Here is a 22,286-nt window from a genome sequence, read left to right as displayed (position 1 = left end):
GATTGAGGAAAATCACTGTTTATTCTAATTGAAAATTCAGAGATTGGAGGGACACAAAGTCAATGGTCTCAGGTTATGTTTTTTTTTTTATTGATACAACCACGATACAATTTATTAAGACAGACCCTTTTTATTTATGCAGAACAGTCCTGTAGACAGATGAAGTGGGAATCAGAAAATCCAAAAGCTGTACGTCCTTGTAATTTTCAACATGAATTTTCTGTTAACGTTTGAGCTGCTTTAGTCGTGTTCTACTTCCTGCATGATTAAATGCGGACAGTTACCTTCAGTTTCTTATGGAAGAACTGCAAGGACTTTTGGAGGATGTCCTACTGAATATTTGTCTATACATGTGGTTCCCAATGGATGGGGCTCCACCGCATTTCGGCATTGCTGTCCGAAACTGGGTTCCGGCCAACTATCCAAGATGGATTGGTCCTTGATTTTTATTTATGGGGATACATGAAAGATTTATGTCTATGCGCAAGTTTCCAATACAAGGGAAGAGTTATTGGACCATATCCAGCAAGCTGCTGAACAAATAAGATAAAACAAGGGTCAAATACGGATAACTACAGTAGCGGCCAAAAGTAGAGAAACTTTTGATTATTTTTAAAAAAATATTGATAGATTACTTTTTAAAAATATATTTTATTGTTTTAGGTGGAACACAAATACAACATAAAAAATAAATAACTAGTGTATAAGAAAATTATTTATAAACCCACAAAAATTTTTTTTTTTATTTTTTAAGCGGTCAAAAGTAGAGAAACTTAAGCAAAATATTACAAATACTTAAAATAAACCTAATATTTGGTAGCAAAACCTTTGTTTTTAATAACTTCTGCACATCTTCTGGGCATCGACTCCAACAATTTTACAATTTTTTCTTCTGGTATTTCCTGCCAGGCCTGCGATAATGCGCAAAACAGTTCTTCTTTGTTTTTAAATTTTTCGGGATATTTACGCCTAACATCTAACTCCAATTGTTCCCATAGGTTTTCAATGGGATTTAAGTCGGGGCTTTGTGGAGGCCAGGCTAAAACGTTGAGCTGTTCCTCCGAAAAAAAATCTTTAACAATTTTAGCTGTATGTTTAGGATCATTATCCTGTTGAAATTTCCAAATTAGTGGAAGGTTTTCTTCGGCGTAAGGTATCATATGATTCTTGAGGATCTGTAAATATTGATATCTGTCCATAATACCCTCAACTTTTATTAGCGGACCTAGTCCATGCCCAGAAAAAGAACCCCATACCATGACATTACCTCCACCATGTTTTATGGTTGGCCTAGTGTATTTAGGATTGAATCTTTGATGTGGGGGACGCCTTACATACTTTATTCCATCCGACCCAAATAAATTAAATTTACTTTCATCGGACCAAAGTATGTTTTTCCATTGGTTATAAGTCCAAGTGGAATGTTCTCTAGCAAATTTTAAACGAGCATGCCGATTTTTCTTGGAAATGAATGGTTTCTTTGCCGGTCGTCTGGCTTGGAGGTTTCCTTCGCCTAAGCGTCTTCTTATGGAACGGATGGATAGTGAAATGGAAGGGTTTCCTTTCTTAATATCCACGGCAGTAAAGAAAGGATTTTTTTGGGAACATCTTCTTATTACTTTATCATCTGAAGGAGTAGTCTTTCGCGGCCTTCCGGTCTTAGGTTTAATTAAAGAACCTCCACGTTCTTTGTACATCTTGATTTGTTTAGATATAACACTTTTATTAAGCTTTAAATCAATTGCAATTTGATTTTGTTTCAATCCATCTTGATATTTTTTTATAATTAGTTCTTTTAACTGAACTGACAAATGAATACCTCGTGGCATCTTACTCGACTAATACTAACACACGACTAAAATATTATTCTCTTTATTCAAAAACTGTTTGTTTAGGAATGATCGGAAAAAAAGTTTCTCTACTTATGGCCGCAAAAAAATGAAAAATATTTTGGTATTTTCGTCATGTGTTAAAGAATGTGTTTATTTTTATATCATTATAAGTAACTTAAGGTACCCAATGATTTAGTGATGAAATTAAAACTTTTTATTTAACCTATTAATTAATTTTTTAAAAAATTAAAAGTTTCTCTACATTTGGCCGCTACTGTACGTCATCTGTTGGCTTATGGGCTAAAGCCTGCATTCAACATGAAGGTGGACAATTTAAAAATATTATCAATTAACCTTATTTTTTCATACTATCGTTTTTTATTTACTTTCCAAATTAATCTTTAGTATTATCTTCTAATAACATTCATGGGCGTGTAACTTTGAAACAAATAAAAAGGGACTTACAAGTTTTGCGTTTTTTTTTCAACTCAAAATGAAGCGTACTTTATGCCCCCAAAATTTGAACATAACGATACGGGACACGTATCGGCACATACGGGCAATATTTTTTTCTGGAGAAAGTTGGGAGAATATAATAAGACGCAATAAGGAGTAAGAAAATAATAAGTGCAAAAGTGGAATGGGTAATATTAGAAAATGAATAACTTTAATCAATCAATGACTATCTAAACTGGAATCATCACATTTTAAATCTAGCCAAACATATTTGAAAACTCTCACGTCAATTTTACGTTCTAAACCAAATTTTAAGGCAAAAATTGCTGGCCAATGTTTATAAAGCTCTAGTTGAATCTTTGATTCCGTACGGTATGAGATGGTTGTAACGGGTGGTTCCCGAAACGGTTTCTCGGGTGAGAGCGTCTATACGCCGAGAACCGACCTTGTCTTCTCGCAAGCGCGCAGTGGCATTAAATGTCTGATTGTCGGTGCTGCGAATTCTTCACAAAGATTTAAACATGCATCCTTACAAAATTCAATTAGTGCAGGAATTAAAGGAAAATGACCCTCCTGCAAGACTTTTGTTCGCCAACGAAGGAATGAATCGATTTCAGCGATTCAACAACATTTTTTTCTTCGATGAGGCTCATTTTCACCTAAATGGCCATGTGAACACCCAAAATTGTCGCTACTGGTGTGCAACAAACCTGCAGCAAAAACATCAAAGGCCCCTGCATAGCCCAAAGGTCACGGTTTGGGCTGCAATGTCGGGATCAGGAATAATCGGTCCCTATTTTTTCGAAGACGCTCGAGGCAACGCAATTACTGTAAATTCGCAGCGCCCTTCAGGAATTTGAGGAATACAATCGAAACACTTGGTTTCAGCAGGACGGTGCCACCTGCCACACCTCCAACCTGTCTTTGCCTGTCGTTCAGGCGCTTTTTCCCAATAAATTAATCTTTCGAAAAGGGTACATTCAGTGGCCCGCCCGAAGCCCGGACCTGACTCCCTGCGATTTTTTTTTGTGGGGACACCTTAAGGTGTACAGCAACCGACCCACCACCCTGAATGATCTAAGGCCAATCACATCCAGCAAGAAATTGAAGCGATAACTCCAGAAACTTGCCAACGCGTCATTGAAAATTTTAGGGCTCGGCTTGAGGGGTGCCAGGAAAGAAATGGGGCACATTTGGACAACGTAATTTTTAAGACAAAAATTTCCCAAGTTTTCTGTAAATTTTAAGAATAAATTTGTTACAATTGATCAACGGGTTTTTTTTTTATTTAATTTTATAAAATTAACAACTTTCTGGACCACCCAGTATAGTAGTATTCCAGACTTCTTTAAAACCATTAAATATGGTTCAAAATTTTAAAAACTTATGTATGTAGATATTTTTAAGGTTCGACTAGATCTCTTGGAAGTTTGTTGTTTTGCTCATAAAAACATAATTGAGCACTTAAAAATTCTCAAGAGTAGTATATATTTAAATAAGCGTTTTATAGAATATTTTGCATAAAAAATACTCAATTTAATCCCAAAAGATGTTGGAAAAAAAAATAAATAGAAAAAAATTAAGAAATTCTGCCAAAATTGTATTATATACAAATAATAAAACATTTAAAAAAGTGGTTAAAGGAGTAAGTTTGAGTTCATATAGATTAAGTTTAGATTGGTATACTAAATATGTAGTTTAGAGAAGCACATAATATACCAACTAAACAAAATTCATATGGGTTGCAGCAATTCATTGGCATAACAAAAACATATATTGACCATTTTTTTAGTAAAATAAACTATAATAAAAATTACAATAATACAATTAATTAATTATCATTTTAAACACCCCCTTTTTACTCTTTTTATCCTTAAGTTATTTAGAACGAAATTTAGTCAAAAAAAGGGTAAATCACTTACCGGTTATGTCCGGGCGGTTTATTCATAGAATGTAAAGGTCCCAGGACGTCTTCCGTGCTAGCAGGTTCCGAATGACCGGAGGTTAAACTTTCCGCTGATTTTACGCTTCTCAGTTTAATTCTTTTGTCTGTCAGGTCCGATTCGGTTACTGATTTATCCTGTAAGAAATACATTTGAGATTATTTTTTAAATAATTTGAAAATTAATTGAGGTTTTACGTTGATGGTAATGGGGGTGGAGATCCTACTTTTGCTGATAGTACCTTGCGTAGCATTACGAGAGGATCTTGAGAAGAACATGCGCCAGCCCAGTGGGGATCTTTTGGTATGGCCCCTTTTTCGTACACCTAAAAACAGTTTTGGGATTTTTTAATGATTTGTAATTTTTGTAAGTTCCTGTATATGTTTAGGAAAAATCCTGAAATAGGGGTCCCATGAAATAATTTGGAATCTATGAACAAATTTTCAAGTCTCTATGTCATTTCGTTGATGAATTATGGGCCAATTATCAATTTTTGAAAAAAAAACAACTTTTCCACAAAAATTATTTTTCTTCCTGTCTGTACATTTTTGGAAAAAATCCTGAATAAGGTGACGAATGAAATAATTTGAAGAACCTATGAACAAATGTTCAAGTCTCATGTCATTTCGTTGAAGAGTTACAGGCTATTTCTCAATTTTTGGAATTTTTTTTTGTTACTTGTACCTACATTTTTGAAAAAATTCTGGAATGTGTATCAAATGAAATAATTTAAGAAACCCGTGTACAAATTTTGAAGTCTATATGTCATTTGGTTGAGAAGTTATGTGTCATTTCTCAATTTTTGAAAAATAATATTTTTTCCAAAAAATTTATTTTTTCCCCTGTTTGTATTACCTATTTCAGGACTTTTGAAAAAAAATCCTGAAATAGGTGTACAATGGAATTATTCAAAGAACCTGTGTATAAATTTTTAAGTCACTATGTCATTTGGCTGGTAAGTTATAGATCATTTCTCAATTTTTGGAAAAACATTTCTTTTCCAAAAAATGTATATTTTTCCTTAACTGTAAACTTTTAGAAAAAATCCTAAAATAGGTATCCATCATAATAATTCGGAAAATCTATGTATACCCTGTTAAGTCTCTATGTCGTTTGATTGAGAAGTTATGTGACATTTCTCAATTTTTGGAAAAAAAATTGTCTTCTAAAAAATTAAATTTTTCCCCGCCTGTATTTTTGAAAAAAATTCGGAAATACGAGTCAAATGGAATAATTCAAAAAAACCTGTTTACAAATTTTCAAGTTTCTGTCATTTATTTGATGAATTGTGAGTCATTTTCAACTGTTTAAATCTAGAAAACTACTGCGTCAAAGTATACTATGCGATCCGCCAAGCTTCTTAAATTTTTATAAAGAATCCAAAAATTTCTCAATAAATACTCCACTAACTAATATAGTCTTACCTGGTGGTAAATCAATGATGGTGTGATACTTCTTAGGCAAATTACTAGGTCCACCTCCCACTTCGATGTAGTTGCACTCCTCCGTTTTGTTAGTCAAATGCTGTTTATTCCTGAATTAAAAAATATATATATTTAGAAAACCCATAAAACATAAAATACCTAGGGGAACCCTAGGTATGGCGTTTATAAGATTTCTTTCTAATTTTATGTTTTCTTTTTAAATTTTATGAATTAAGAAACATTTTATCATTGCAAACATTAATATCAGTTTATTTTGCCTTAATTGAATCATTTTAAGCTATGGTTTGGTTGTCTTGGGAGGTGCGGGTAGCACTGTTTTATCTACATTAAAAATAACACAGAAATGGATAATTAAAATTATGATTTTTAAAAACAGAATATACCAAGTCTGTCTTCAAGGAAAGCGACCTGCTTTCACTTGAACAACTTCATATTAAGGCAACTATAAGGTTAATGCTTATATCATCATTTTATAAGAAACAAATTGATCATGCGCTAAATACCGGAATGGCTGCACAAAATCTTGTAATCTTACAAAATCCTAAACATACCCTATGTCAGAAACACATATACTATGTAGGAGCTAAGCTCTATAATATGTTGCCAAATGAAATTAGATCAAGTCAAATAGGTGGATAACAGAAAATAAAATAGAAATTTCCAATAAGAATAATACCATCATATATGTATATTCAGTATTTCTCTTAATATATGTATATTTTTTTAAACTTTATTATTGTTGTCAAAACTAATTATACAGGATGCACATACAGTATTTTAAATACCATAGTGCATCTATAAAAAAAGAGGCATTGCCAGTATAATTATCTTTTTGTTATTGGTTAGGTAAGTTTGTATATTATGTAATAAGTGATATTAGCCTGTAAGAGATTACTATACATAATTGTATTGTATACCCGCTAATATTTGTCACACCGGTTGTCATTTATCAGTATTGTTGCTGTCAAAATAAACCTGTTTGTTTGTTTTTTTAAAACCCTGTTCGGTTCATATCAAGATGTCAATTCAGTTTATGAGCATTTTAACATAATTTCACTTTTCCATAGACGTTTGATATCTGATAGTTCGTTTTTATATAAAGTAATGAATTGTCAGTTGAACACTTATTCTATTTTGTCACTTTTTAAATTTAACATGTTTGAAGTCAATATCAGATCAAGCGAATTATTTTTTATTCCATGTAGGTAAACAAATTATGGCCAGAACTCACTATTATCTAGAATAACAAATAGTTATAATTTGTGCTGTCATAAGCGAAATTTAATTTCATTTATAATTTGGCATTAGTTATTTAGGTAACGAGTGTGTAGAACCTCTCTTTTTATTCATGGGAATTGTCTCATGAATAAAAATAATTCAATAGAAAAACACAATTTTAAATTGATACTGAGGATATTAAAGAAGTGAGACAGGGATGTTTCTGAAAAAACAACCAAAAGTCAAGATTGCGGCCCTCCTAAGACCTATATCCTGTACCCAGTTTAAAATAAGGGAAGAATTATTATAAAAGTGCGGCTGTCCCAAAGTTCGGATGCTGATAATGGGACGTTACTTGCTGGCTAGACTGAGAGACCCATCTATCTTAAAAACCATGAGGCTCTATCTGGCATACCTCCACGACCAACCCTCGAATGTATGTTTTAAAGGGCACACCAACACCCGTGTCAAATTAATGCTGGCATCTGAGGGACTACCTACTGACTTAGATTCCCTGCGACGTCTTTATAACCGCTTCCACGACGTCTATGGTATTGGCTCGGATGAAATTGAAAAAGGCCTCTCTGCTTTTAGATCCTTTTTTTCATCTGAAAGACTTTTACTGCTTCAAAAAGTTAAGGAAAGTCGTGCTAACTATTTTTCTAGCGGTTCCCCATCTAGAAATAAAAATTTTTAGATAGTGACGCGAAAAGAGGATCAAGCACCCTCTCATAAATTGGACAATAGCAAGCTTAGTGTATTTCTACTTAATATTCAGTCCTTAAGACACAAAACTAATGATCTATTTCTTTTATTGGAAGAGCTAAATCGTACAGAATATGTTGCTATAACTGAACATTGGTTAAACACAGTTGAACCTGTCTTTATTAAAAATTACACTACAATAGCAAGATTTAACAGAAGTAATTTATCCCATGGAGGTACTATGATAATGTCTACAATCACCGATTTTTCACCAGTGACTAAGTTTGATAATTCATTATCTGAAAAAGTTTTTGAATTTTCCATCGTTCACTATAAGTTATATGACCTCTATATTGTTTGTGTTTATAGAACACCTGACGCTGATGTACAGACTTTCTGTCTAAAACTTCTAAGCTTGCTAGAATCCATGCCTCTAAAAAGTAAATTAATTTTCTGTGGCGACCTTAATATTGACTTCTCCAGTATGTGTGTTGCTCAAGAATCTCTTCAGTCTATTTTCGATTAAATAGGTTTTTTAATGCATGTAAATTCACCAACCAGAATAACTAAAAATAGTTCCAGCACCATTGACTATATCGTGTCATGTTTTACTCTGAACTTCGTTGATTGTACTGTTCTCAATTCAGGTTTTTCTGACCATGAAGCTGTATTGGCTAGATTTACTATTGACACTTTAGCAAAAATAATGTTCGTAAATTAGGCCGTATTTTTGGTAAAAAAATTTTTTTGAAGTTCAAGAATCTATGCTAAACTGCTGACTGGGGTCTTATCTCTGATGATATCGATGGTGAGTTTTCTAGATTTGTAAAGACCTTGTCAAGTATTGCGAATAAGTTCTTTCCTTATAGACCCATCATATTTTATGTGATTTCTCCAAGGCTTTTGATTGTGTAAACTATACTATCTTGATCAACAAATTACAGTACTATGGGTTCAGAGGAACGCCTCTCGAATGGTTTAAGTCCTATCTTAGCTACATAAGTCAGCTTGTAAAGGTTGATACGACCTTGTCTTCTAGCAGACTAATAGAATGTGGGGTACCTCAAGGTTCAGTTCTGGGCCCAATTCTGTTTCTGCTGTTTATTAATGATATGGCCCAACTTAACATTAGCGGCAAAATCTGTCTCTTTGCCGATGATACTAGCTTTACATGGAGCAATTCGGATGTTGCGGCACTTCATGCAACTATTGCTAAAGACCTTATCAATATTAAATCGTGGTGCGATTCTTTCTTGTTACTATTTTTATTTACTTTCCTATTTTCTTACTTTTTACATTTAGCATAAGAAATTTGACCAGGTACATTTACGTCTTTTGTACCCAGTTTTGTATATATATTTATTTAGTACTTGTATTTTGATTTATATATTTGTGTGTTTTGACAATAAAGCATATTTGATTTGATAATATTTTCATACGTAAATGGATAAACTGCAATAGAAAAACATAATTTTAGAATGATACCGAGGATATTAAAGAACTGAGACAAGGATATATCCGAAAAACCGACAAGAAGTCGAGATTTTAGCTCTCCTAGGACCTATATCTTGGACCCAGTTAAAAAATAAGCGAAAAATTATTATAAAATTAAGATTTTCATACGTAAATGGACAAACTGCAATAGAAACACACAATTTTAGAATGATCCCGAGGATATTAAAAAACAGAGACAGGGATAAATCAAGAACTGAGTCAAATTTCCTATTCATAAAAAAGGATTATTTTACACATTTGTTACATAAATAGCTAATTTTCTAATCTTTAATATTCAAATTATTTTGATTTATGTACTTAACCATTTATTCTTTATATATATTAATTATAATTATTAAAATACTATCACATATTTAAGTTAAGTTAAGATAATTTTGTGGACACCTTTTTGGGCTTGTAGTCTGTAGTATCTCTATAAGGTGACCATATGTTCGAAAAACCGACAAAAAGTCGAGATTTTAGCTCTCCCAAGACCTATATCATGGACGCAGATTAAAATAAGTGAGGAATTATTATAAAATGAGTGTTTTTATATGTAATTGGATAAACCTCAATAGAAAAACATATTTTTAGAATGATACCGACGATATTAAAGAAATGAGACAATAATGGATAAATAAAGAACTGGGATAAATTTTGCATAAAAAAAAGATCATTTTACACACTTGTTACATAAATAACTATTTTCTAATCTAATTTGAGTTAGTTCAGATAATTTTGTGAACACTTTTAGGTGCTTATAGCCTATTGTATCCTATATATTCAACAAATAAATAAATAAATAAATAAATAAATAAGAATTGTGTATTTTTCTTACCTCGCCTCTTCTAACGTGATCAATTTGGTGGGGGTGGAAATGGCCAAACTGTTGGGTCGACATTTTTTCGCCAAAAGGTTCTCTTTCTCCGCCAGTTCTGATTGGTCCACGCTGGGCAGATGGTCGCAGAATATCAAATCCGCGTAGCATATCAGGAATTCGGTTACTACGGCCTAAAATTTACACAAACTAAATTATTAAGGAAAAAGTTTTAAATCCATAAGAGAAAAGTTTAGTGGAGGAAGACTTATATCTATCAAAAAAAAATGTTGCAATTTTTTTTTTCAATGCAATATTGTAACCAAATTCAGGAACACACTTTTATTGTCAATGTTAAAAACTGTAACCTAACTCGCGTTTATTGAGTGAATAAAATGTTCTGAAACAAGATGAACTACTTAAAAACTTGATATTATAGACTTAAAATAAACGTAGAAACGTTAAAAAGTATTAAAATAAACGTGGAGCCCTAAATAATGCCTACTAACCAACTTTAACTACAAAATACGAATAAAATAGTACAAAAACTAGAAGAATAATTAATGCGTTTACATTTTCATAATAATATATTGAAGTCTCATGATCGCAAGAACACTTGCTGAAATGCATCTCTTCTGACATTAGGATTAGCATTTTATTTGTGGAGAAAATACTGACTAAACATTTCTATCATTTTCTAAACTAAATTTTCAATGTAGTATTCCCTTTACATTTCAATTTAATGATGAGATAGGTAATCTATTTATATAATATAATTAATTATATTTGTCTTAGCCTAATAATTAATTTTTATTTCAAAGAATTATAATATTTACCTTAATTTTAATCTTAAAAATCTTGAGAAAACTGTTTGTTTTCTAATGACTTAGTTAAAGTGGGACATTTTAGGCGTTTTAGGAGGCATCATCAAGGCCGAATTAGGTTTTAAGAAATAAGCAAATTAAAATTCTTTAAAAGTGCGTAAGTTTTTTTTTAAAAGTTAATATTAAATATTTGCTTTATATTTAGTGAGTTCCTTGAATTTACTAAGTGTAATATTATTATTTTAAACGTAACGTTTCTCGAGAAATTCGTTATACATAATATTGTTATTATGTTTATTTTTATTAGGGGCCTATACCTTTTCTCAGAATCTACAGGGTGTGTGTAAAAATAAATTCTCACAGAAGTGTTTTTGTTTTAACCGAATTTTTAAATTATTTGAGTTTCATCAATACAAAGTGTTCAAAAAGTGCTGCACTAGAATTTTAAATGGGACACTCCATATATTTTTATATTTTTAGGTTCTTTGGGAGAAATAAAGATAACTGTCATAAGAACTACTTATCCGAATTTTGTGACAGAAATTAAGGTTTTATGTATTTTTTTAACAAATTTATGACCTCCGCATACAATGTTTTGTAATGTTGGTATTTAAAACTCTTTAATAAAATTCCTACCACGATTTAAGAAGACTACCTCCTATTGATCGACGGTGATCGGGTATTTTAAATTTATTCAAGGTGTCTCAGGTAATAAGACATATTTTTAAATGGAATATCCTGTATTTTATATAGTATTTTTTTAAAAAGTCAAAAAAGCTACTTATCGATATATGTATATTTTATTGGAATGATATATGTGTGTAAAAAATTATTACACACATTTTAAGTTAATTATTGTATTTTAGTTTAATACTTTTCTGTGTGATAGCTATGCTAAGCTGAGATACAGTAGTCTAATGTACTCAAGTGGCTGGAAATAAATAATAGATTCTTCCAGGCAATTAAGTTGTACTCTCTTATTGTCTGTCTATCTCTTTCTCATATAAATGCACTCAACTGCCTGGAATAAACAAAAAGATTGTTCCAGTAACGTTAACTTAATTTTTTCTCATTTTCTGTGTTTGTTATGTGATCAAATGCACTTAATTATCTAAATTAAAAAAGAAAGATTCTTCCAGGCAAATGAATTAAGTTGAACTCTTTTTCTCTCTATAAGATGGTTAAATGCACTTAAGTCCATAAAAAAATTAAAAATTCTTCCAGGCAGTTGAGTTGGAGTTTCTTACCCTCTTTCTCTCTCTCTTTCTTTCTTATAGAGAATTAAATGCACTCAATTACAGCCATCAGCTTGAAATATATTTTTTTAATGAAAAGTGAAGTTTTCTTAACGGTTTGGTGATACTTGGCCTAAATTGTAACAATTTTTGATGAAGTTATGTACGTTCTTGTACTGAAGGTCCAAAAAACCTGAAAAATTATTACCATCATCTTTGACGGCTTGTAAAAAGTTTTTTAGTTGTACCATCAACTATAAGACTATAAAAATAATTCTGTAGAGCTTTGGAAAAATCTTAAAAGCCTTCTACCGGGTAAAAATTCCGTATTACCAAATGAGGTTGTATTTGAGGGCCAGACATTTACTGAGGAGTTGGACATAGCAGATAAATTTAATAAATACTTTATTAATAGCGTAGATCAAATTGTAGATATTTTACCCAAATTTTCAGTTTTAGAAAATACAGTTGATAATATATCAACGTATACTATATGGGATAAATTTGAAAATACCACTATGAGTGAAACTAGGTGTCTATTAAAAAATATGAAAAATGTTAAAGGAGGGGAAAGTGGTATCTCAAAAAAGGTTCTTGTAGATGTATTTAATATTGTAGGCAACCGTGTGTTAGACATAATTAATACATCGCTTCAAAATGGTGAATTCCCAGAAAATTGGAAGGTCTCTACTATCTTACCGGTTCCTAAGGTTTCAAACACAAAGCAGGCAAGTGAATTTAGGCCTATAAATACTGTACCAGTTTACGAAAAACTTCTAGAGCTAACTGTAAAAACCCAACTACAAACTTACTGCGATAATAATAAAATTTTAACAAAAAATCAGTCAGGGTTTCGACCTCAACATTCTTGCGAATCTGTGATAGTTAACATCTGTGATGATTTTAATAGAGAAATAGATAAGGGAAATTTTGTTTTAGCAATTTTCTTGGATTTTAGAAGAGCCTTTGAGACAGTAAATCGAAATATTTTACTTCTTAAAATGGAAAAAATGGGTATAAGAGGTACGGTTCTAAATTGGTTTAAGTCGTATTTACATAACAGAAAGCAAGTGGTCAAGTTTAAAAATAATTTGTCTCTTGCAAAAGAAATTGTTCATGGTGTTCCTCAAGGCACTGTGTTGGGCCCAATTTTGTTCCTTATGTATATAAATGATATTGTTAAGGTAATGAGTAGAAGTAATTCAGTATTATTTGCGGATGACACTATGCTATATGTTGTGGGCAAAGATGTAAATAAAATGCAAGACGATCTAAATTTTGATTTAAATAATATATATAGATGGTTGTGTGATAATAACTTGAGCATTAATGCGGCTAAAACAAAATTTTGTTTATTTGGAAATAAAATTAGATTAAATGAAGTTAATTTAAATACAATAAATATCAAAATTAATAATGAAACAATTTCCTACCAAAGAGAAATTAAATATCTGGGTGTTATTTTGGATCCACATTTGAATTTTTATTCGCATATAGACAGCATAACACGCAAAATGTCAAAAAAAATTAATTTTTTATCGAGAATTGGCAAAAACCTATCTATACAAACAAAATTATTAATCTATAATAGTATTATTGTGCCGCATTTAGATTTTTGTTCTGCACTCCTGTTTGGTGTTCCGGATTACAGGATCAATAGACTTCAAATCATACAAAACAGAGCCATGATGGTCATACTAAAATGTAATAGATATACACCGGTGGATAATATGCTAAATGTCCTAAATATTTTGGCAGTAAAACAAAAAATATTGTTTAATACATGTATGTTTGTTTTTAAATTAAAAAATAAATTGCTACCAGAATATATTTGCGAAAAAATCACAATATTTAGTGATTTGCATAACTATGCTACCAGACAGCGAGGGGATTTTGTACTAATGGGGAGACATACTTCAGACAGAATGACAAATACCATTCTCCATAAAGGCCTCAAATATTTTAACGAATTGCCAATACATTTAAAGAACAGTGAAAGCCTAGTCACATTTAGAAAAACATTAAAAAGATATATATATTTCATCCCAAGAAATTAAATTATATTATATTGTATAGGTATAAGGTATAAATGTTTTATTTTGGTTGTATTGCTTTGTGTTTTATTATTTTATCTTTACTCTTTTAATATAGTTTAAGGTTTTATATTTTTAAATTTTAAATTTTTTAGGCTCTAGATTAGGTTTTACATTTTTTATATTTACATATTTTTTTTTTTTTTTTTTTTTATCTTAGTTAAGGTCTTAAATTTTATTGTTTCAAATTTATGATAGTTTTAAGTTTTATATATATATTTTTTAAATTATCTGTTGTCATTTGTTGATATAATTTATACTTATACCTATAATACCTATTTGTTAGTTTACTATATGCCATTTAAATTTTCCTTTTTATTTTTAGTTATATTCTAAAAATTTTCTTTCTTTGTAATTTTTTGTAGCATGATGCTAAATAAAGAAACATTATTATTATTATTATTAAAATATCTTTTTTAATAAGAAGTGAAGTTTTCTTAACGGTTTGCTGAAACTTTGCCTAAATTTTAAGAATTTTTGACGAAGTTATGAACGTTCTTGTACTAAAGGTCCAAAAAAACTGAAAAATTATTACCATCATCTTTGACGGCTTGTAAAGAGTTCTCCAGTTGTACCATCAACTTAAAATATTTTTTTTAATTAAAAGTTAGGTTTTCTTAAAATTTTGGTGAAACTTTGAGTAAATTTGAGCTGATTTTTGCCAAAGTAATAAACCTTTGAAGACTAAGAGTCCAAAAAAAATTAAATTTAAAATTCTTCTAGGCAGATAAGTTGGTGTCTCTTACACTCTCTCTTAGAGAATTAAATACACTCAATTGCCTGAAATAGTTAAAAAAAATCCCAGGCAAATGGGTTGGAATTTATTACACTCTTCTCTCTCTGTCACGTAATCTAATGCACTCCTCAAGTGCCTGGAATTAAATAATAGATTCTTCCAGACAACTGAGTTATTACTCTTTCTTTCTCTCTCTCACTTAAGTCTTTAAAAAGATTAAAAATTCTTGGCGGCAGTTTAAGTGAACTTTCACCATTTCTTAGAGGGTTAAATGCACTCAAGTGTCTGAAATAGTAAAAAAAATCTATAGGTAAAGAAGATGCAAAATTTGTTCAAAGAGTGTATAGTATTGTAGAGAGTTGAAACTATATCACTCGAATAAAATATATATCGATGAATAGCTTCTTTTGCTCTTTTTAAAAATACTATACAGCGTATTTAATTAAAAAAAAAATTAAATAATACGAATTGAAAATTTAAAGATACCGGGTGTTTTACATTGACAACCTGTATAAATGTAAAATACCCGCATGACATAGAGGCTTAAAAATGTGTAAACAGATTCTTTGAATTATTTCTTTGGATACCTAGTTCAGAATTTGTTCCAAAAATATACAGATAGGAAAAAAAATTGGTTGGTAATGATCAATGAAATGACAGAGATTTGAAAAATTATACACAGATTCCCTATTAAACTATTAAAAATAAAAAATATTAAAAAAAAAGAACTATTTCATTGGAACCCTATTTAAGGATTCTTAAAAAAATATACAGGAGGTTGAAAAAAAGATGCAAAACATAATTTTTCCGTTAAAAATATCCCCAAAAAAACAAACTGAAGCAAAAACTTTTTGCCAAAAGGGGATTTTATTGATCAAGACTCGAACAATATATTGTATTTCCATCAAGTGTGAACTCCAAGTTGTCATATGCTGCAGCAATAGGCACCAAAAATGACAGCAAAGTTTTGGTTGTAAAGCAAAAGTGTCCGGAGAAAGACGTAAAGCAAGTGAAGAAGGATTTGAGAATGAAAATCAATCCTACTGTTATTGGAGCCGGTTTATCGCTAGGTAAAGCAACTAAAAGTGGCGGCGTTATTATTAAGTGTGGCAATGAGAAGGAGCTAACTTCGATTCAATCGCAGATCCAGAACAACATGGGTGACAACTACAGTGTTGAGGTACCAAAACTTTTAGAGCACAGGATTAAGGTGGTAGGCATTAATGAGTCCGAGTACAATATATCAGATAATGAAATTTTGGCCAAAATAAAGAGTCAAAATAATGTTCCAGAATCTCCAAACTGAAAAATTCAAATTGTGAGAAAAACTAAAATCGTAAGCAAAAAGTTCAATATGATCTTAGAAGTTGATGATGCTACCACGTATGCAGTGTTTATTAAAAAAGAGAAGATGAACATTGGTTGGAACCATTGTCCTGTCTTCAACGAATATGGTATCCGAAGGTGTTTTAAGTGCTGTCGGTATGGTCATTTACTGAAAGAGTGTAAAGAAAATAAAGTGTGTGCAAAGTGTAGTGGACCACATGATGTTAAAGAATGTAATGTAAGTAGCGTTAAGTGTATCAATCGTGTAGTATCTAATGAAAAGTATGTTCTTAGGCTAAACGTCAATCACGTTTCTTAGGATGTAACTAGTTGTGATTCCTATAAGCGAATTAAAGAGTTACAAAGGAATAAATATATTAAGTAAATATTGCACTTAACACCAACATTATTTATTTTAATTGCCAAGGTTATCTAAACAACAAAGATAACATTATTTTACTAGTAAATGAGTGGAGGCCTAAGATCTTGCTTTTGAGTGAGACTCACGTAACGCCAGTTATTGAACCATGTGAGTTGATTATTGATGGGTACAATTTGGAGCAATGCACTAGTAACAACAGTAGAATAGGTGGTATTAGGAGAGCTAGTGAACCCTCCGACTAACGGCCTTCCTGTAAGGCTAGAAATTTGTGGAGTGATGAGTCATAGTACACCAAGGCCAACAACAATGACCTGGCAGGCATCAGCCCTGCACGCCATTAGCCCTTTTATTTTTTAAAATGTAAAATATATAAGATAAAAAAACTTACTTCTGTAAGCGTCAAAATTTAATACAATTTAGTTTGTTTATTAATAATTATGGAAAAAAATTGACAGGCGATTTTAGTAAGCAAAAGTATTTACCAGGTGAATTGAAAGGTGCATAGTTTAGGGGGTGAAATAAACTTTCTCCTGTAAAGTTGAAATTTAAGTATGTGTTTGAGTAAGTCTTTTCAAATAAATGTGTACAATGACAGGCAGTTCTGAACAGCATAAGACCTTGACAGGCGAGGGGAAAGATGCTGAGAGCGTGCGAGTAAGAGGCGTAACGTGAATGCATATAGTGTGAATGTCATTAAATAAAATTAAAAATTATAGATGCAATATTTTTTATTAATTGTTTTGTAATCTACATTATTTTTTACATTAATTATCATCATCATCTGACACTTCTTCACTATCATGTAATCTTAATGCATGTAACATAATCATGTAACATAATGTAATCTTCAGTTTCAGTTGACTGTGCTTCGGCAGTATCAGCATTAGTGGGGTCTTGTAAAAGTATGTCGTATACAGACGCAGGAACCGTATCTCCCTCAAACCAATTGAAATCGTAGTGACCATCGATTAAGTTCCAACCATTATTTTCAGGGGTAAGGACATATATGAAGCTCTTAGTAATTGTTGTTGCAGTTCGCGATGGCACGGAGGTAGATTTGACGAATCATAACTTTTTTATATTTTTTATAACTATTTTATTATTTTTTGCATAAATATGTTGATATTTTTCGTGTCATATGTGGCAAGGAACTTCTCAAAACGTGCGTTATCCAATCTTTGACATTTTGATCCGTACATTTGACACACAAATTTCTCAAGTATTGGAAAAATATCTTCTTTCTTCTCTATTATTTCTACACTTCCTAAAGCTGCAAATGCCTTTTAATACTGATCAAAAATTGAAAATCACAACCGGTCAATGCATGAAATCCTGGTAAGCTTTGGCATACCAAGAGTCCTAATTTTTCATACAATTGAGAAACATTTATCCATTTGTTGAAATTGTTGGTGCCATATTCCATATAGATTTTTAAATGATTATTGCGGAGATGGTCCATGTTGCCGAGCATATGTATTAAAATGTCTGTGTCGCACGTTTTTATTAACACGTCGGATACATCTTCATCCATTTAGCATATATGGTATATTATTTTTGTATCGGCTTCCTCATGATGTTGGCATGATAAATTTTCGTTGACATTGAAGATAACAGAGTTGTTGTGGACACTATAAGTATGGCATTTTTTGTAATTTAAATTTATTATGGTACTCCCGATGAATGTTGTCATTTCAATAGAGCTCCAGTGTGTAATTAAAAAATCCACAAAAGCTTCTTTGAATTGTATATTGCGAAGTTCTTTAATGAAATCAACAGGTCTAACTTGTTCTGGACCAGTAATTAAATAATTTTTATTCCGTACACATGGTGACTAATAGGTCTGTAGTGCAAGTTAGTTATCTAAATCTGAATCACTCTATATATTCTATAAATTACTATTAGGTAACTGATTAATGTGTGTCAATTATTAATACTGCATTGTAAGCAATATTCTTTTGTAACACCAATTGGGGGTATCTAGGCTGCCTAGTGATAGTCAGTGGAGGTACAATATACGTATCCAAAACATGAGGTTGTTTCTTTTGACACCTTTTGAGCCTTACGTGATTGGACCATTACATGGCGACCCTGCCAGGATAACTGATTCAGGAGTATTACCAGATGAATCAAAATACGATGTGATTAAAAACTATCCTATACCAACTAATGCCGACTCAGCTAAACGTTTTGTCACATTTTGTAACTATTACAGGAGGTTTGTTCGTAATTTTGCAGAAACTGCAAAACCGCTTAACAAGCTAAGCAGAAAAAATACAGAATTTAAATGGACTCCTGATTGTCAAAACTCATTTGAAAAACTAAAAAATTCCTTAATTAATCCGCATATTTTGCAATATCCTGATTTTAGCAAGAATTTCATTGTAACAACAGATGCATCTGAGGAAGCGTGTGGAGCTATTTTAGCACAAGAATTTAATGGTAAAGAGCTACCCATAGCATATGCATCAAAATCATTTACTAAAGGCGAAGCTAATAAAGCTACAATTGAGCAAAAGTTAACGGCTATTTATTTTGCAATAAATCATTTTAGACCTTATTTATATGGCCATAAGCTGGCATCAGACCATAAGCCGCTTGTATACTTATTCTCAATGAAAAACCCCTCATCAAAATTAACACGAATGCGAGTGGACCTTGAAGAATACGATTTTGAGGTTCAGTACATTAAGGGTAAAAACCACGTTGACGCAGACGCACTATCAAGAATATATAAATGATCTAAAAAATATACAAAATCAGTCTTTACAAATTTTGGCAGTCACAAAATCGATGACAAGAAATCAACAACATGATAATAATTTACCTGAGAGAGTAAGAGAAGAAAACATCACGATAAAGCAACGAGATCCAAAAATATATGAGGCCTTAGACAATTTCAGTATTTATAAATTTCCAATAATTAAGTTTGACTTTAGACCCAAATATCTTAGGATACTTCTGAGTAACAAGGTTTCAGCGCTGAAACAAAAATACAGATCACTAACGATAGCATTTCTTTAGAGAAAATACTATCTCAGCTTGAAAAAATGGCTAGTGACTATAAACTAAAATATTTAAAATTAAATATAAATGACCAAATTTTTAAAAAGTGTACGATAAATCAATTAAAAGAAGTTGGTCAATCTATATTGAAAAATATAAGTATTACTTTATATAAGGATCCTCAAATTATTAAGAATAGAGAAGAAAAATCAAGATTGATAGAGAAGTATCACGATAATCCACTCTTTGGAGGACACAATGGTCAGAAAAAATTGCTTAAAAAGCTAAGAACTGAGTACCGATGGAAAGGAATGTCACGAGATGTTTTCTTGTATGTAAAGAGCTGTCTAAAATGCCAACTAAACAGAAAGACATCTACACATATAGAACCTACAATGCAGTATTAATAATTGACACACATTAATCAGTTCCCTAATAGTAATTTATAGAATATATAGAATGATTCAGATTTAGATAACTAACCTGGTAGATACTTTTGCTTACTAAAATCGCCTGTCAATTTTTTTCCATAATTATCAATAAACAAACTAAATTGTATTAAATTTTGAAGCTTACAGAAGTAAGTTTTTTTATCTTATTTATTTTACATTTAAAAAAATAAAAGGGCTTATGGCGTGCAGAGCTGATGCCTGCCAGGTCGTTGTTGTCCTTGGTGTACTATGACTCATCACTCCACAAATTTCTAGCCTTACAGGAAGACCGTTAGTCGGAGGGTTCACTAGCTCTTGGACTATGGGGTCTTGGCCCTTATTAGAAACGATATTAGATATAAGGTGGAGTATGTATTGTCTATTGATGATTATGTCTGGTTGTTGTCTTTTGAGCTATCTATGGGTGGAGGTAAATATTTGTGCACTGTATTGTACCATTCGCCTCAGAAACAAGATGCCAAATTTATAGAGTTTTTTGGGGTATATTTAGAGCAAGTTAGTGGATTCAATGGCACCAACATTATCCTTGGGGATTTTAATTTTGATTTATTAAAAAACAGTTTTTATAGTAACAAATTATTGAGTATCATTTATACCAATGGGTTTAGTCAAATAATTAAGACTCCAACTAGAATAGTCCAAAGAAGTCTGATTGATTGTTTAATTTCAAATGACAAATCTCTTTCGCATAAAGTCCATCAAACTTCTAAAATTAGTGACCATTCTATTATATCAATTTATATAGATCAATCAAAGGAACAGCCAATGGATACAGTAAGTTATACTAGGTCTTTTAAAGCCTATAAATGCAATAAACTTCAGGAAGAACTGCTTACATGCAATTGGAATAGAAATAGTTCAGATGTTGACTTACTAGCTAATACTTTTGTCACAGATATTAGAACAATTCTTGACAGTATGTGCCCAAGGATTAAAATTATCCAAAAACAGAAAAATGCCGATAAAAAATGGATAACTCAAGATATAAGGAGCAAATGCAGGGAAAGGAATCGATTATATAAAAGGGCTGCCATAGAAAATAACGACAACATTTGGAACGACTATAAGGCTATAAGAAATACCATAGTAAGCAAGATAAGAGTAGAAAAGGACAGATTTTTTGCTAATACCATAGATCTAAATAAAAATAATCAAAAAGAACTCTGGAAAAATCTGAAGACGCTTTTGCCAGGAAAAAACCAAAACATGCCTAATGAAATAAAGTTTAAAAATGAAATAATTACACAGAAGGAAGATATTGCACATATATTTAATAATTATTTCGTGAATAGTATTAATCTTATTCTTGCAGATATTCCACCAGCAGCAAATGGTCAAACATATTTCATTGAACCACCTTCAGTCCAGAATACCTTGACACAATTTAATAAAGTTTCGATGACTAAAATGAAGGAAATACTTAAAAATCTAAAAAACGTTGGTAGTGGGGAGAGTGGTAACCCTATGGTTCTTTGCGATGTTGCTTATGTTGTGGGTGATCATCTTTTGGATATTATCAATACATCCTTAAGTACTGGAGTTTTTTCGCAAGCCTGGAAACTTTCTACTGTTGTTCCTGTTCCAAAAGTGCAAAACACTAAATTGTGAAATGAATTTCGGCCAATTAACACGGTACCTATTTATGAGAAGCTCCTTGAAGTATGTGTTAAGGAACAGCTACTCGAACATTGTAATATAAATAAAATAGTTGTACCTAACCAATCGGGATTCCGTGAGAATCATTCATATGAGTCTGTCATTATTAATATAGTTGATAATTTTCTCAGGGCCCTTGACTCTGATAATCTAGTACTTGCTGTGTTTTTGGATTTTAAGAGAGCGTTTGAAACCGTGAGTAGAGAAATATTAATTAGGAAATTACAACGGTTAGGCCTTAAACATAATGTAATGAAGTGGCTTCAATCTTATCTAAGTGGTAGAGTTCAGCGAGTCATGTACAAAAATAGTTCATCTAAAAGTGTTCATGTAAAGCATAGTGTGCCGCAGGGAACGGGCTTGGGCCCCTTGCTATTTTTATTGTATGTCAACGATATGGTGGAGGTAGTGCGGGGGTGTAATGTGGTGTTGTTTGCGGACGATACAATGTTATATGTAGTGGGTAAAGACATTCATCAACTGCAACAGGTCATGATTTGTATATTTGGCAAGAGATCTAGATTAAGTTCTATAGACTTGAGCAATATACAGATTTCTGTGAATGGGGAAAGTATTTTGTATGCCAAAGGAATTAAATATTTGGGAACAATTTTCGATGCCAATCTGAATTTCCATGCTCGTGCAGATTATGTAATGAGACAATTTTCA

At 31.5% G+C, this 22,286-nt stretch overlaps 2 protein-coding genes across 4 annotated transcripts in view; one reads left to right on the top strand and one right to left on the bottom strand.

Moving 5' to 3' along the window:
- The window catches only part of LOC126750300 (GTPase-activating protein CdGAPr), a 139,766-nt gene that overhangs the window by 35,641 nt on the left and 81,839 nt on the right, over positions 1-22,286 (bottom strand). For all 3 annotated transcript variants that reach the window (XM_050459870.1, XM_050459871.1, XM_050459872.1), the window contains 4 exons: positions 9,932-10,104; positions 5,656-5,765; positions 4,429-4,556; positions 4,211-4,368 (listed from right to left, as the gene is read on the bottom strand). In XM_050459870.1, coding sequence (XP_050315827.1) covers positions 4,211-4,368; positions 4,429-4,556; positions 5,656-5,765; positions 9,932-10,104 — 569 coding nt within the window. The remainder of the gene's footprint in view (positions 1-4,210; positions 4,369-4,428; positions 4,557-5,655; positions 5,766-9,931; positions 10,105-22,286) is intronic.
- The window catches only part of LOC126750305 (uncharacterized), a 219,661-nt gene that overhangs the window by 180,126 nt on the left and 17,249 nt on the right, over positions 1-22,286 (top strand). The gene's annotated exons all lie outside the window — the stretch shown is intronic.

Source organism: Anthonomus grandis, chromosome 2 (assembly GCF_022605725.1).
Source record: "Anthonomus grandis grandis chromosome 2, icAntGran1.3, whole genome shotgun sequence".
NCBI classification, from domain to species: Eukaryota; Metazoa; Arthropoda; class Insecta; order Coleoptera; family Curculionidae; genus Anthonomus; species Anthonomus grandis.
This window is presented reverse-complemented; position numbering and strand designations above follow the sequence as displayed.